The sequence below is a fragment of the Trichosurus vulpecula genome, chromosome 2 (genome assembly GCF_011100635.1).
Source record: "Trichosurus vulpecula isolate mTriVul1 chromosome 2, mTriVul1.pri, whole genome shotgun sequence".
Taxonomy (NCBI): Eukaryota; Metazoa; Chordata; class Mammalia; order Diprotodontia; family Phalangeridae; genus Trichosurus; species Trichosurus vulpecula.
This window is the reverse complement of record NC_050574.1, coordinates 356,406,755-356,424,130: the sequence shown is the minus strand read 5'-3', so window position 1 is coordinate 356,424,130 and position 17,376 is coordinate 356,406,755. Positions and strand designations below refer to the sequence as shown.

General features: G+C 36.1%; 1 protein-coding gene across 3 annotated transcripts in view; it reads right to left on the bottom strand.

Moving 5' to 3' along the window:
- CBLB (Cbl proto-oncogene B) overlaps window positions 1–17,376 on the bottom strand; it is a 229,127-nt gene that overhangs the window by 122,653 nt on the left and 89,098 nt on the right. For all 3 annotated transcript variants that reach the window (XM_036745974.1, XM_036745975.1, XM_036745976.1), the window contains exons 4-5: window positions 12,873–13,019; window positions 493–649 (exon numbers count right to left, since the gene is read on the bottom strand). In XM_036745974.1, coding sequence (XP_036601869.1) covers window positions 493–649; window positions 12,873–13,019 — 304 coding nt within the window. The remainder of the gene's footprint in view (window positions 1–492; window positions 650–12,872; window positions 13,020–17,376) is intronic.

Here is a 17,376-nt window from a genome sequence, read left to right as displayed (position 1 = left end):
TATTATTTGCCTTTTCAGTAGGTGAAGGAGTGGTAGTGAGGTAGAGAATCTAAAACTCAAAATTTAAAAAAGAATGTTAAAAATAAATAAATAGGTTTTTTTTCTTAAAGAAGATTTTTGTGTTCCTATAGGGGCAGTTAGGTGGAACAGTGGATAGAGTGCTGGGCCTAGAGCCAGGAAGTTCTGAGTCCAAATATGGCCTGGGACATCCTCTAGCTGTGTAATCCAAGGCAAATTATTTAACCTCTGTTTGCCTCAGTTCCCTCAACTGTAAAATACAGATAATAACAGTACCTACCTTGCAAGATAATTGTAAAGATTAAATGCAATAATATTTGTAAAGCACTTAGCACCATGCCTAAAACAGTAGGTTGCTATATAAATGTTTATTCTGTTCTTCCCTTGCGTGTATGTGTGTGTGTGGGCGGGGGGTTGGGGGGCATATATGAAGGGCGTCATGGTTGGGAGGAAGAATAACATATAAAAGCTTACCTGAAATAGTCTGGTGAAAATATCAAATTCAAAAATTGAAATGTAATCATTGCAAGTCAAATCAATTGTTGATTTTAGAGCCATTGCTTCCAAGCCAGAGCTAATTTGATGAACCTCATGGAGACATTGCCTGAATACTTTCCATGGCACGATAGTCCTATACAAGGATAAATGTAAATAATTCAATCAAGTGTCACTTAAGGCATACCATAGTACAATCCTTAAATTCATATGATTGCATATATCCTAAAAGACAAATAATTCGGAAAAACTTCCCATAATTCAGAATAGATGTAACTCTGTGCTTTTCACTAAAAGTCATGTCCTTTTCCATTCATTATGAAAATGTGAGAAACCAAAACCAAATTCACTTTCCAAATAGGACTTCGGAATCAAGGTAGTTTTACAAATACTCTGGGATACTAGTTCAAAGTCCTACTATGATCTCTTCCAAAGTTTATCTGTGCACAGCATTAACCACTGACTGTAGGCAAGCTTCTAGACCAAGCTTGTTGCTCTTTATTAGAGGCAAGAGATAATCCTTGTTTAAACAAGATTTACATACACTCATCATTGCTAGAAAGTAAACCTGGAAGAAAGAAAGAGGTGAGGAAAGCCCTTTTGTATCAAGCATAGTCAAACAAAATGAATCCACACAGTTCAAAACACGTACCAAAGAAAAAATTAACAGGACTATTACAAGGAAGCTTTTTCACTGGAAAAAAATATATAATCTCCAAATTGATAGTATCTTCAATATTTCATTTAATAAGTATCTACTGAATGTCTGCAATGTACAAAACAGTATATTAGGCACAATGAAAGCTTTCGAAATGATGGGCTGAGTGTTTCTCCTAGATACTTTCTGCTTCTTTCTCCTGCATACTTTGTCTCCCTTGGCATTTCTTTTCCTGGCTCTCTTCCCATCTATATGACAACTCTTCAATCTTCTTTGCTAAATCATATTCATCTTTTGGCCCCTAACTATGGGTATACCCCAAGGGTCTTTCTATAGTCTTCTCTCTATATATGTATTTTTCTCCTTTGGTACTTTTATCTACTACCATAGGTTCCATTATCATCTCTATGCAGAGATGCCATTAGTGCAAACTACCATGCCTGCCCTTGAGAAGCTCATAATCTAGGTGGGGAAATAAGACTTATATATGTGAAAGGCTAAAAATGACATGTTGGCATAGAATGGAGTGCTGAATATTGGGACACTGAATAAGGAATTTAGGGAAGGAAGAAAAATCCCTGTTAGCTGAAGTGGTTCAAGGCTTCTCAAGAGATGAGACTTGAACTAAAGATGCCAGTTTGCATTCTTTAGAACACAGGAATATAATGTAGTTTGATTTTAAAGTTTAACTCAAGACAATTATAAGAAAAAAAGGATGATGCTTAATGTCTCAAAGACTTTTCTCTATGTATGAAAAAAACAGGAAACCACAAAGAACTGAAGAGAGATACCACATCAGATGCCATTTAGAAAGAACACACGTCATACTCTGATTAAGGTTAAGGACAAAATGTTGCAATGTTTTAAAAGAACAAACAAAAATGGGAAAAGTAATATCAGAGATTGAATAATCTATACTAAAGTATATATTTGCAACTATGTGACATTGCTAAATATGTGTGTGTGTGTGTGTGTGTGTGTGTGTATCTATGCACATACATATGCATACACAATAGTTTTGGATTTCTCTTTTCTCTATCAAGAATTATTTTCTCCTGCTCCTACCCTACCCCCACTGAAAAATAATAAAACACAAAATAATGGATTAACAACTGAGAAAATAAAACACTGATTTTGTAAAAGTTATATTCTTATCTCTTGAGGGAAAATAAGAAATGTTAAGCACACTTTCATGCTAAATAAAATTGCAGTTAATGTTGCCATATAGTCTACCTCCAAATTTGCTTCCAAATGACTTATGGAAAGATATAATCATTCCACTAAGCTCTCAGTATTTTTGTACAGGGACCTGGCTTCTTCTGGTTAATACCTTATAAACTTCAAATACTTATACTGAGGATGTTAGAAAATAGGTTCGTAACTTTAGTTCAAAGTGTTATGGGTAGAAGTTTAAACAAAAAAAAAAGTCTTTTGCCTCTTAGGTGTTACTGCAGAGGCACCAGGAAGCGGTTCCAGGAAGCCTCCTGCAGACACCTCTACTGACCTCCCACAATTAAGAGTCTTTCTTTTGAATAACATCCTATCAGAGTACAAATACTAATTATCAATTAATTTAATATTAATTTAGTTTAAACCAAGTAAAATCATATGCCTAGAAGGATAGGGTAAAATGGAGAGTGACTAGCGGACTTGGGTGATAAATGTGGCTAGAGTGGGTTGGGGGCAGTAGAGAACAACACAACAACACTATACAGGTACAAGAAGGGGGCATGCTACTAAGCACATGCTTCAAGAAGGTAAAAGACAACAATAACCTCTTCTCTCTCCCCCCTCACCCCACCCAAAACTCTTTTGGTATATACCAAAATATTCATCACGGCATATTTTGGAGAGTAATAAAAGACTGGAAATAAATAAGATTTTCAAATTAGTTAAAGAGAGGCTAGAGATGAGAAATTACAGAGTTAGAGAATCAGTAAGACATTGAAACGGACTAGATATGGGGGTGAGGGTGACTCAGAGGTTATGAAGCTGTGTGACTGGGAGGATATCAATCACCTCAACAGTTGAGAAAAGGGGAGGAACTTGGTGGGGGGGAAGGAAATGAGCTTCTATTTTAAGCAAAATGAGTTTGAGAAGGAAATCCAGGAAATTCAGTAGGAGATTTCTAGTACTTAGTGATACATACATGACTGCTATTCAAGAGAGATTAGTACATACAGATTGAGAAGTCATCTGTACAGAGATAACAAGTGAACCTAAAGTAGATGAGATTACCAAAGCAGAAAATGTAGAGAGAGGAAAGGACCCAGCATAGAACCTTGAGTTAACAGCCAAATTTACGGGACAGAAGATGGGTGATGACTCAGCAAAGAATACTGAGAAGGGGTCAAAAAATGAGACACTCAGGAAAAGTTACATAAATGTGAAAGGAGGAGAAAAGAAGTACCAACTAACACATCAAAGCCTCCCATAAACTTCCCTATCTGTGCTGAAGGCATTGAGGTACCACCAGCCTGACTGTCACCTGTGTTTTAATCCATCAGCCTCCCTATCTACAGTCTCCAAGTCCTGTCTCTTCTCTTTCCTATCTCCTCTACCCCGCCGAGGTCCTCATCACTTTTTACCTAGACTATTAAAACAGTTTTCCTCACTGTTTTCACTGACTCCACTCTTTTCCCTCTCTAATCCATCCTACGCACTGCTACTAAACTGGTATTTCTAAAACACAGATCTGACCATCTCACTGTCCTACTCAAAAATCTTTAATGGCTCCTTATTACTTCATGGATAAAATGTAAACTCTTCAATATGGCATTCAAAGCCTTCTACACTTTGTCCCCTCATCTACTTTTCCAGGCATTTCACATCACTGACCTTCCCATATTCTCTATTCCAGTGACTCTGGCCTGCTATCTTGGAACATGGAGATGGACAACTGGATGTGATGTAAAGGTGCATCTTGTTCTGATACCAAATACACAGAATAGGCTCAGTGGGCTAGTTCGCACTCAATCCCCTATCAAAGTTAAGATGGCTCAGCTTGAGATGGCTTCACCTGAAGATGAATGGATTAACTTTCCCAGGGACTGGGAGTATGGATTCTAGAATTTCAGGATATCAAGATTTAGGTCTGGTATAGAAAATGGCAAGACAATCTGAGTAAACAACCGCAGGGAAGAAAGAAAAGACAATACAGTTGTGATGAGCTGGGAGAACTGGGAAAGATGCAGAATCTCAGAATGAGGGTGGCCTGGTTCTAGGAAGAATGAGACAAAGGAAAATGTGGAAGGACAGGAAATTTGGATAAAAAAGTATTTCAGAGTTCAAACTCACTTTGGTGAGGGTGAGATCTAAGGTATGGCCTAAACTTATCACCTTGTGAGTGAATGAAGCAGTAGAGATATTTGTCATGCAAGATGAGGATTTTGGTAAGGTTCGGGGTGTTTGAAGAAACATTCTCAACAGCATAATGAGTGTTATTTGTGTCCTTGTGTGTATACATATACATGTGTATATGTGTGTATATGTACTTACATATATGCACACAGATGTATGTGTGTGTGTGTGTATATATATATATATACATATATATATATATATATATATATATATATATACACACTAAGGAATAATATATAGATACTAAAGAAGTTTGGTGTTGTAAAAATAATCAATTCAAACTGGAATAGACATGGAAGATTTTATAGAAGAGGTGAGTTTTGATACTATCTGTGGGTGAGAGCAGAATATGAACAGTAACCTGAAGAAAAGCAATAAAGCACATAAATGAGGAAGTGGGAAAGAACCTCACCAATATTTATTACTGCAAAGCACCCACAGCTACCTGAAACTACTTTATATATGTCTACAAGTCATAAAATTTCCAGTGTATTTGGAAACAAATGCAGTACCTTGTAATTGCATAATTATATTTATCTTTATTGAGTTCTAGAGTTTACTGTCACCTGTTTGATTTTTTCCAGGTGTCAAAATCAGTCAAACAAGCATTTATTAAAACTCTTATGTGCCAGGTAGGATGGAGAAGTTGGCTGGCAGCTTGATGAGAAATGAAGAGGGCTTCCTTCTTAAATGGAAGTTCTGGGGGAAATATACAATCAGAAGGAGAGATCAAAGTGGCTAAGGGTATTTTCAAGGTGTGAATTACAAGACTGGAGCATATTACCACGATGAAGTTTTCTTGGATATGATGGAGGAGGTGGGATTATAGTCTAGTAAACTGTACTGGTAACGCCTTTTTTGTCCAGGCACAGGTGTAAGATTAAAGACTGCCACTCACAAAAAAACACAAAAGCAAAAATGTTAATGTCCTGCAATCTCAGAAGTTGTGAATTTTATAGCCATCGGTAATTCATGTCTATCTTCCATATTATGAATCTAATCCTCCAACGGATCTAAGGTATTAATGTGGGTATTCCGCCTAACGATGATCACAATGCCTCCACACTTGTCCGTTCTGTGTGTCTTTTCCCCATCCTCCCATAAATTTGTCCTCACCCAATATGGTGAATGTGTTACTCTCATTCTTTTCACATGACACCAGGGGAGTCTGGAACTTGATGACTTCTAAAGTTAGTTTCCATTTCTAATCTATCATCCCATGATTCAGGTACATATTTGATAAAAATCTTAGCAGCAGAAGTCAGGACAAGGGAAACAGTGGAAAAAGAAGGAAAGAGAACTCTGTGGAAGAAGCATTTTCTGGCATATACTATTAATCTTTAGAAAATGTTATTTACTATGTGACCAGACCATTTTTGGCACATAAGATAAAGAAATATGACTTCAAAACACATTCAATTCTTATTATCTATAGACATTTCCTCAATTTTCTCAACTCCCATCTTTTGGATAATATTTTGAAAAAATTTTTTAAAAGACAAAATTCTTATGAAGCTATTGCTGCTTTTCGAGGAGGGAAAAAATAAACTGGGTTTTAATGAAAGAAGTTTATAGCAGTCAGTCAATAAACATTTATCAAGTGACTACTAACATGCCAGGCACTGTGCTAAGCATTATAGATACAAGAAAGGCAAAAGACAGTCCCTAACCCTTGAGGAGCTCATAATCTAATGGGGGAGAAAACATGCAAAGAACTATGTGTAAACAAATTATATACAGGATAGTTCTCTTCTCCTTCATGCTTTTTTCCCACAAGCTATCACCAGTAATAATCCTGCTTACAAATTGTATTCAGAACTAACTCCACCCAGTCTTCTTTGGATATGAAATATTACTGTTCTGATGAGAAACAAGCCATACTCTACCTTTCAGGTAAATCTTTATCACAACACACACTCATACACAAAAAGTACTCCTCCCACTGCTTTTGTATTATTACTTTGCTGATGTTTTCATCTTCATGGAGTAAACGATTAATATCGTTATCATTTACACATTTTGCTTCTTAAATCTCCACTGACAAAATTTACAGATCAGATGGAGAGCTCTAGAAATGAAAGAAATCTATTATTTCAGCTCAGAAAGTTGGAAAGGTCCTTAGAAAGCCCAACTAATAATCCTTATAGATGAATAAACTAAAGCCCAGAAAGGATAAATAATTTGCCCAAGGTCACACAGGTAAATAGATTTGAGACTGCTAGCTACATTTTCTACCTTATTCGCAATGCCCTTTACCCTAGACCACACCATCTAGTCTCACTAGCTATCTTAATTCCTATTATATTCTCCATCAAGTCAACTTAGACAATATGCTAAAATGTAAATCTACTAAGATTTGCCCAGTGATAAAACTAGTCTGGTTTATTTTCTAAGGAAATAAATCTCACCTACAAAGAAATTAAAGAAAGTGATAGCTCCTTTATTATTATTAAAAATGAAAGGAATACACAGGAAACCAATGTGGGGAAGTACCACTTCCACAGGAAATTAAGAGATGAAACACTGAACTGAGCTAGAAGTAGTTCAATAGCTTTCCATAGTCATGACCTTATTTTCACCTACTTATTAACATATACGGATGAAGTTTAGAAATGTATGAGGTAATTAGGGAATCTCAGCCCTACAGATAAAGCCCAATATCATCAGCGGCAATTAATATAAAAATGGTCATTGAGATTTGGTATGATTCAAGAGCCTGAACTCATTAATGACTTGTCCAACAATAGGCACATAAATCTTCTCAGTCCTCAAAATCTCTATGCTTATTCAGATAAATTCTTAACGTCAAACTTGGCACCTAAATATTTATCATAATTAGCCAAAGTACTCAGGGACTGCCCTAACTGGGTTACTTAAAAAATATGAATGTCATGCTCAAAATGTATAATCACATTAAATGTGGCATTCTCATTCAATGTAAGTGCTCTAAATTTTGGACAATGAGTCCTTGATTCTTGGGCTCAAGCACACTAGATTTTAAATTACTGTTTTTACAGACCACATATTGGCACTATTCACACTTAACAATACAATTTCTTTTTCCTGTTTACTTTCAGGCCTCCTCCTCCATTCTCTCCCCACCTTACCATCATAACTTCGAGCTAAGAAAACCTAAGTTTTGAATGTTTAAAAAATGAGTTTTCCCACAATGTGAAAAATTTATTGAGGACGATTTTATGGGTTTCTTTTCCCATTCGTACCCCAATAGTAGGCTCTTTTTTGTTTCATTTTGGTTTGCAACTGTCTTCCTATCCTGCCCAGGTTAGAAATGCAGTTGCCACTCATAGGTCCTGCTGATCTCCAGGAAAGTTTCGACCGGCTCCATTTCCAAGCGAGGCTTATTTATTTAACTTCGAGCACCTTGGTCTCCCCTGCCTTTGACCCTCAACTCCCAGGGGCTTACCATGTCAGTGCCAAACTGAGTGTGGATTCCAATTAGTCTTCAGTATACTAGCTCAGAACTCCTGAGCTCAAAAGAGTATTAAGTCTCAACTTAGGAACAATTATAAAGGGCTGAGGAGACTGGAGGAAATGGCCTGAGATTTAAGAGTAAAGAGTACCACATCTCTCTTAACAGTAGGCTATTAGTAAATATTTGCTGATTTAAAAAAGAAAAAAAAAGCTTTTTCTTAAGGGTCTCTTAGTTCTACTGCAAAGTGGTAAGCGTGGTGCTTAAAATGTAAAGTTCTTGGAGCTAGAAAGAATCTTGCAGGTCATTTGGTCTAACTGGTATTTTACTAAACTCAAAAATTGAGAAGCACAGAGGTTAAATGACTTTGCCCAAGGCCAGTAGAAGGGGTGAGGCACAAATCAAGGTTTCCACTCCACCAAACAACCTTGAATAAGTCACACTGCCTGTCCGAGCTTCATGAGATGCTGGTAATTAATATCAAAGAGTTCATTCTTTTTAAAGGTGTCAATGAGGCAAATGGTCAGTAATTTTCATGCTTGGTACTGAGTTCTTCCTAAAGAATTACGTAGGACAGGGCATAGAGGGTGCTTAAAACTGGCTCTTATCCCAGAAAGGAAAGTGTTTCAGAGAGATAAAGTGGCTTCCTCAAACAGAACTGACTATAGGACACAGACGTAAAATGAGCTTTTTGTTCTGATTGGTCTTTCAACAAACTCCCATTTGACTAGGTGGTATATCCACTTATCTAATAGATACCTGAGACATAAGATTTCAAAAAGGATTTTTCAGTTCCAGTAGCCCTAAACAATGAATCAGCAGATTCATTTCAAGAGAGTATTTTCTACATAAGAAAGGAAACTATCTCTTGAAAAACACTTTTTTTTACTTTGCTCCTGGCAAACTTATACAAACTTAGACTGCTGGTTTTGTTTCGAAGAAGGTCATCCAGATATTTGTTGTAAGAGCTTTCTTAAATTTTAAGAGGAGGTCTTCTTATATGTAGGGTTAATAATCTCAGAGCAACACGTCATGACATAATGGGTCTCGTACAGAATAAAAATTTTCAACTAAAAATTATTGCAATTTTTGTTAAGTATACCAAAACAGAGGCAAAATTCTTCTGGGCCAATCTGTCTTAGCTGATGGCTTAATTCAACATCCTAATTATTCCATGGACAAGATACTCCTCTCAGCTCTGGGCATTTGGGGGAGGTTCCCCCTACCCCCCCCCACCCCAGCTGTCCTCCACACCTAGAATAGCCTCCCTCCTCAATTCCATCTACTGACTTCCCTGTTTTCTTTTAAGTCCCAATTAAATTCTCATCTTTTATAGAAAGCCTTTCCTAAATTCTAGCACCTTCCTTATATTAATTATTTACTATTTATCCTGTATATAGCTTGATTTGTATATTTTGTTTGCATGTTGATTGAATCAACTGGGTTCCTCTACATTAGGAAAACCTCTCAGTTTGAATGGGAGTAAGAATAACGTAAAAGGCAACACTTATGGAAAGTAGAGTAACATGTAAGGAGGATTCAACTTTTAGTTTCTGGAAGGTCTGAGAATAAATTATGGAAACATTTTGAAATAGAATGGAAACTCAACACATCCCCACTACCCTCAGCATTAGACAATGTTGTATTATAAGTAGGCCTCAATATTTTCCAAGCCTTGTAATCAATTAGCAAGAGTTTAGTAAGGTTTAAGGTGGTATATTAGGCATGAAGGGACACAAATACAAAAGACCCTGTCCACAAGGAATTTACATTTAACTGGGAGAGGAAATACAACACACTTACAACTCACACAACTACATACAGTATTGAAGTAATTTCAAGAGGGGAGGGGGCTGGTTTACACTGAAAACTAAGGAAATATGAAGAAAAGCCTTTTCAAAGAGTAGGACATGAGCTGAGACTTGAATCCAGGGGTTCCAAAAGGAGGAAGAAAGAACAATAATATTCCAAGGGGAAGGGGATGAGAAGGAGAGAAGGTAACAATTCAAAAGCACCAAGGTGGGACATCATGGGAGTCAAGATTTAGAGCAAGAAAGGATCTTAGAGGTCACCTAGTCCAGGGGTTGGACAAATGGCCTGCCACTTGTTCCTATTTGTGTACTACCTATGAGCTAAGAACGTTTCTTTCACATTTTTAAGTATGACAAAACTTCATTTTAAAACTTCATTTTTAGCTACCAGGTAACAGGCCTCCTCCGATCCTGTCCAATTCCACTCAGTTTACAAATGAGGCACTGAGACCAAGAAAGCTAAATGACTTATTATGGACATGTGGAGAAAAAAAACAACAGCAAAATCCAGGTTCCAGGTTACCTGATTTCAAAAGTACTGCCTTGAGTAGGCCAGTTGGGCCAAAAACCTATTACATATTCTATTCACTGAAACAGTGTGCCATATTGCTATGGCAGCTCTCCATATCAATAGTGGAACTTCACACCCAGTATGGAACTTCAAAAGTAGGCTCAAACATTTTATCAAGATCTATTAAAAAGAACAGGACCCTAAATTACAGGATTTGCCTCCTTCCTTTATACTCCTTCAGGAATCAGTATATTCTCAAGGGGTGACCATTCTGGATATATTCTCTGAGTGAGGTCATCCCTTTAAGAGATTTTCTAGGAAAGTAACTGTCTCAGTGTTCTGCTACTATAATTAGATCTGCATATAATTACATCTGCAAGATTTTTCCTCTCTTGACTATCTGAACCTTGATATAACTGACATAAAGAGATTTTTTTTCTTTGGTACTAAAAGGATACCAGATGGGATTCAGCTTTTATTTCTTTTCTTTCTGCCAATTTTTTATGCAGTGCAGTACATAAGAATGCTGGGCCTGGAGTCAGGAAGAACTGAGTTCAAATCCAGCCTCAGACATTTACTACCTGTGTGATTTTGGACAGGTCATTTAATCTCTGTTTGCCTCAGTTTCCTCAACTCTAAAACTGGAATACTAATAGCTTATATCTCACAGGGTTGCTGCGAGAATCAAATTAGATAATATGGGTAAAATGTTTACTTATTAGCACAGTGCCTTTGCTAGTAGGTGCTATATAACTGCTGGTTGTGATGATAATGACGGCATCCAGGTTAGAAAATATTTTTTTGCTCACTCTAGCATTCATTGTGAAATTAATTAATTTTTTATTTCAATATCTTATTCTAATTTTTATGTTTCCGGGGCAAGATAAACAAAACCCATGACCGCTCCTTAAACTGACAGAAGATTATTATCAAAACAAATATAACGTCCCTTTTACAAAATTGTTGGGTAGATTTTTACATTTTTACACAGTAATGATCAACATGCTTAAAAAAACCACAATCTAAAAATTAAGGGTAAATTTAAAAATTGTTTAAATGGTCACCATTTTATTAAAGATTCAAAACAAAATCTTAGATGATTTTGTAGCTTAGGCTTAAGTATACTGATATAACACAGCATTCTAAAAGGAGTCTTAGAGAAGAGATTTAAAAAGCATGAATTCCATCAGCATTTTCACTTCTGTATCTCTATTCCCCAGGGACTTGCGCTGTCTGCCACTTAGCAGTGCTTAATATATTTCTACTGAATGACTGAAAAAACTGTCCAGGAAAATTTTACCATTCTCAAGCATATTAACAAACAAACCATCTCTCTTAGTCTCTTCTAGCTTCCTGGATTATTATGTAAAACTGTTCTGCTTACCTTTCTAAGTAGGTTTACAAACCTCTTTCTAGAGACAAATAAGATATTTCTAAAACAACAGAATGGATAAACAAATCTCAGATTATTTTAGACATGTTAATTTTTAGGATCTTGTATACACTGGCAAATATTAAGATTACATCAGTGTCTAAAGTATCCCAAATAAGGTATGTTCACTGATTCTAAGAATAAAAAATAAGCAAAATCTTCTTAGGAAGTATGCTACTTCCCCAACCCCCAGCTCATCAAAATCTATTAGTAAAGGTCCTTTTCTTGTGCCACAAAAACTATTCCATCATATAAATCTTATCCTAGGAATACAAAATGGGAATCATTTTGTCTTTAACTGTGACATATCTTGCAAATAACTTGTGAAAGCCAGGTATCCTACATAGAGTAAGCACCTGTTTGTTGAACTGAACTGAATCAATTGTTTACTTTCACAGAATCATCAATTGAAAAATAATTACCTAAACGATGTAACAGGATTTTTGTAATGCATTTACTTAAAATCTAACAGTCAAGTTTAGGGCTGGAATAATTATTGGATGCTAAGACAAGAAATGATAATAAATACTGAGAGCACAGAAAAAGTATTATAATCTAGGCAAGAAATAGCTAACTGCTGGGCCATGTAAGGCTACGTTACTTTTTGAATCAAAGCTGTCCTAACACTTCTGGGAGATAAACTCAAAAGGGTATTTGCTTCTTGCTTTTTTAACATCTAAGGATGAAAAAGAAAAGGAAGCAGAATGAATTTAGCTGTCAAAGAAAATTCCTTATTACTGCCTAGAAAAGGATATTTGATTTCAAATTATGTTAATATTTTCTCTTTACACAACAGAAACTGCATAGTATACACTAACTATAAGTAATGTTCAACATAAGAAGTCTTCTGAAGAAGCAAAGTTAAAATTTAATGAATTTAGTCAAATTACCTACGGTAATCACGTCCATGACTAAGTGACTAAGTGTGTGTGACTAAGACATTTACTTCTTAATAATAAATATATCCTCAAATGCAATTCAGGAAAAATGAAACAAAATATTTTTAAATAAAATTAATCTGGCTAGTAAGCTTCACTTTATTAGGGTTACTTATATTAAGGCTCAAAATGCCATATTAAATCAAAGCCTGTAAGTGCTTTAAAAAAAACTTTCTTCAGTGATATGTTTGAATAATATGAATGGATAATACTTACTTGTCTCCAAAAAACTTTCTCCAGAATTCAGCAGCATCTGCTTTTGTGATACGAAAGTTATCCCCTTGGAATTGTCCATTAGGAAAGATTGCCTTGATTTCTGCCAACATGTGACTAAAGATGAGGGACAGTTTGGTGAGATTCCGCCTGAAAGGAAGAGGGAAGAAATGAAATAGAGTAATTCATATTTTAAAATTCAGCTATTCATATATTAATCTGAAGTTATGTGGCAAAAGAAAACAAACAAGGGAAAAAAATTATAAACACTTAATCCAGATAAAGATGCCAGTGGTGCCCTCTGCTTGGGAATGAGTACATATGTAGTATTAGAAAACCAACAATACCTTGGAAACCCAGGTTAGCTCTATTTTTACCACCAAAACACTTTAGCCAAAGTTCAATATAAAAGCGCTTTTAATTTTTATTTCATTTCTTAATCTCTCCTTCTACTCCACTTACCAGGAGAAGGGCTTTGACATTTTAGATCAGTATTCTAGCCATCTAAATGTTTGGAATAAAGTTGAAAAATGCTGAGATCTAGTAATTCCAAAATATTTCCTTCAAGGCATATCTTAAAAGGGTTGGCAGTAGAGATAATTTATCCCAAATAACAAAATTGCACTTTCTTTGGGGCCACAAAAATTTCCATTTACTGCTTTTGCTCTTCTAAAAAACTGCAAATCACCAAAATTTATAAACATAATATTTTACAAAATGACTTGATTGGCTGCCTACTTTTATGGTTTACATACATTTTAGCAATAATTTGGGGCTCTCAATCTTTTATTTTTAGTGAACTAGGTTATCTATTTCTGTGACAACTGACATATCCATCACATTCTAATATTTTAAATATACACCCATATGTGTATTTGTATATATGTACATATGCATGTGTGTATATATGCACATATATACACAAATAAATACGTGTGTGTGTGTGTGTGTGTGTGTGTGTGTGTGTGTGTGTGTAACCAAACTTCTACTTTGAGCTTGGAGTATTCCAGTCCATCTGGAAAGAGGTGAAAAGATCATCAAATGAAAAGGGAGGTTGCACAGCACAATGGAGACCCAAGTATGGAGACAAGAGTGCTGTGATGCAAACCCTGGCTTCTCCATTTACTACTGCACAACCATGTGCAAGTCTCTTCTTGTCTCTGGGCCTCAGTTGTCTTATCTTTATAATGAGGGGCTAGATGACATGACCTCCAAGGGCCCTTCCGACTCTAGACCTATGATTTTATCATCAGGAAATTAACCAACCATCTTATACTACAACCTTCTTATCCTAGTCCCCAAATATTTTTAATTCCCTTATTTTCCAAACTGAAGCAAAATCATTTTCTTATTTTCTTTAACAAAGCATCTGCCCAGAATCGTCATCATCTCCACCTTTTTGCAAAGATCTACACACGCCTCCGGTGCCCCCTCCCCACCTCCACCCCAGCCTATCTTAATCCCCACCTATCCTATCTACTCCAGCACTCCCTCTAATATCAGTATAAGTTATCTTATATGTCTTCCCCTTCCTGACTAAACTTCCGGGCTTCTCATTCACTTCTAAAACTCTCACCAATATTGCATCTAATCTCATCAAAAGTGCTATCTACAAAGTTAAGGATGATCTCTTAACTGTCAAACTCAATGGCCTTTACTTAAATCTCCTACAACTCCAATACATCCTTATTCACCTGGCAAGGGATTTTCCTTAAGTGCAGGCCTACTCACATCATCTCTCTACTCAATAAACTCTAGCAGTGATCTATTACCTTTCATAATAAAATATAAATTTTTCTATTTGGCATTCAGAGTCCTTCATGACCTGGCCCCTTCCTACCTTTCCAGCTTTCTTATACTTTACTTCTCTCTCCATGTACTTTACCCAGTAACTCTGGACTTCTAACTGTTCCCTGATCACAACACTAAATCTCTCAACTCCACGCCTTTTTACTGGCTGTTGCCCATGTCCAGAATTGGACCACCTAGATTCCCCAGCATCTTTCAAGATCCCAACTTCTGGAGGAAGTCCTTTCCAGTTGACATTCTCTCCTCCTTCTCCAGTGCCCTTGCTAGAGCCTTTCCTTAGATTACGCCCCTTTTACATTGCATATTCTTGTATATACATAATTCTATACCTATTGTGACCCATTAGAACATGAGCTCCTTGACAGCAAGTAACATGGTTTTGCCTTTTTTGGTATCCTAAAGGCTCAGCATGTTATCGTTGTTAGGTTGTATCAGTTGTGTTTGACTCTTCCTGACTCCATTTGGGGTTTTCTTGGCAAAGACAATGGAATGTTTTGCCATGTTCTTCTTCAGCTCACTTTGTAGATGAGGAAACTGAAGCAAACAAGTTTAAATGACTTGTCCAGGTTCACACAACTAGTAAATGTCTGAGGCTGTATTTGAACTAAGATCTTTCTAACTCCAGGCCCCACACTTGATCCACTGTACCACCTAGCTGCCCCAAGGCTTAGCACAGCACACAGCAAATAGTAAGCTCCTAATAAATGCTTGTTAGCTGATTAAGGCCACCTTTTTTTAATTTTACTTTTTCCACAATCATATGCCAAAACAATTTTAACCACTTTTGTTTAAAATTTCTATCAGTACAATAGATATATGTTTTAAAAAAATCAAGACACATTCTGAGGCATCATCTTAAACTTTACCAGATATCTGATGTCAAAGAATCTCTATTAATTAAGCTTCTAAGTCAATTTCAAGCATTGTATACTTAAAAAAATACAACATAAGATGACACTAATCTCACCACATGATCACTGCATTTATTCAAAACCATTCCCCCAAAAGGTGCCTTAAAATCAAGTGCTTCTTCAATTACTCTCTAGAAAAATTTTCCTATAATTATTTCATTATTATTCACATTATTAGAATGAGGGAAAAAACAGTAACATGCAGAAAGACTTCTATGATTTATACTTTAAATCTGAACATGGGTTTAAACTAAAATTTTACATTATAGGATAGTAACAACAGCTAAATACCATACCAACAAAGATCTGTATAGTCAAAGCTATGGTTCTTCCAGTAGCAACGTATGGCTGTAAAAGCTGGACTATAAGGAAAGTTGAGTGCTGCTGAATAGACGCTTTCAATTGTGGTGCTGTAGAATCCCTTATACAGCAAGGAGATCAAATCAGTCAATACTTAAAGAAATTGATTCAGATTATTCACTGGAAGGTCAAATACTGCAGCTGAAGCTTAAATATTTTGGCTACTAACAAGAAGACAGGACTCATTGGAAAAGATCATGATGTTGGGAAAAACCAAAAGTAAAAGGAGAAAGGGATGGTGGAGGATGTCAGGGAAACAGTGAACACGAGCTTGGACAGACTTTGAGAGATAGTAGAGGACAGAAGACCCTGGCATGTTATTGTCCACAGGATGACAAAGAATCAGACATGACTTGAACAACAACAACAAAACATTTAGTTTCCTCACAACAATTCTGTGAATAGCACTTTTTACTATTACTGCATTATTTGTAAATGAGAAAACTGGGTCTCAAAAAACCTTAGTGTCCACTGTAATAACTAATAAATTTCAGAGCTAGCATTCATACCTATGTCTCCTGACTCCAAGTGCAATGCTATCTTCCATAACACATTGCTTACAAAGAATCAAGAATAGATCTAGGGTCCAAATCTTCTGATGTATGCTATTTTCCACAATTCCTTTTTTCTTTTTTTTTCTCATTTTTTCCACCTTTGATACATCTAACTAGACTAAAATCGTATAAAGTAATGTGCTTTCAGTTGAAAATAATGTTGATAATTAAAGATCATGAGGAAATGTTTCCTGTAGAAGGTGAGATTTTTAGATGGGTCTCAAAAAAAGCCAAGAAGTCAGGAAGAAGAGATGAAGAGGAAGAGCATTCCAAGCATGAGATACAGCCAGAGAAATGTCCTGGAGCTGGGACATGGAATGCCTGTTGGTGGAACAGCCAGGAGGCCAGTGTCACTGGATCGAAGAGCAAAGGGAGAGTACAAAGGGATAGGTTTTAGAGGGCTTTGAATGCCCAAAATATGATTTTATATTCAATACTGGAGATGTGTGTGTAAGAGAGAGAGAGAGACAGAAACATAGAGATAAAGAGAGGTAGAGGGAGAAAGAAAAGGGAAGAAGGAGAAGAAGAAGGAGGAGGAGGAAAAGGAGAAAAAGGAAAAGAAAAAAAAAAGATCTTGCTAAAATCTGTGAGAAAAAAAACTCAAACTTGTCATTTATCCTGTTCCATATCTGCATAATTCATATAATCTACAATCCTTGAAAGTGATACTTAAAAAGTATGCTACACATATCTCCACCTCCAGCCCCACATATTCTCAGTCTAGTCTTAAAGTTTCTGTCATTTCAAACACTCTTAAATCATACTGATCTGCTATTATTTTACTTCAGTTGGTCATTGGGAAGCATAAAACTATATCCAAATCTTTTGAAAGTAAAGTGTTATCTGAGATAAAACAGCACATTCTAAAAATGC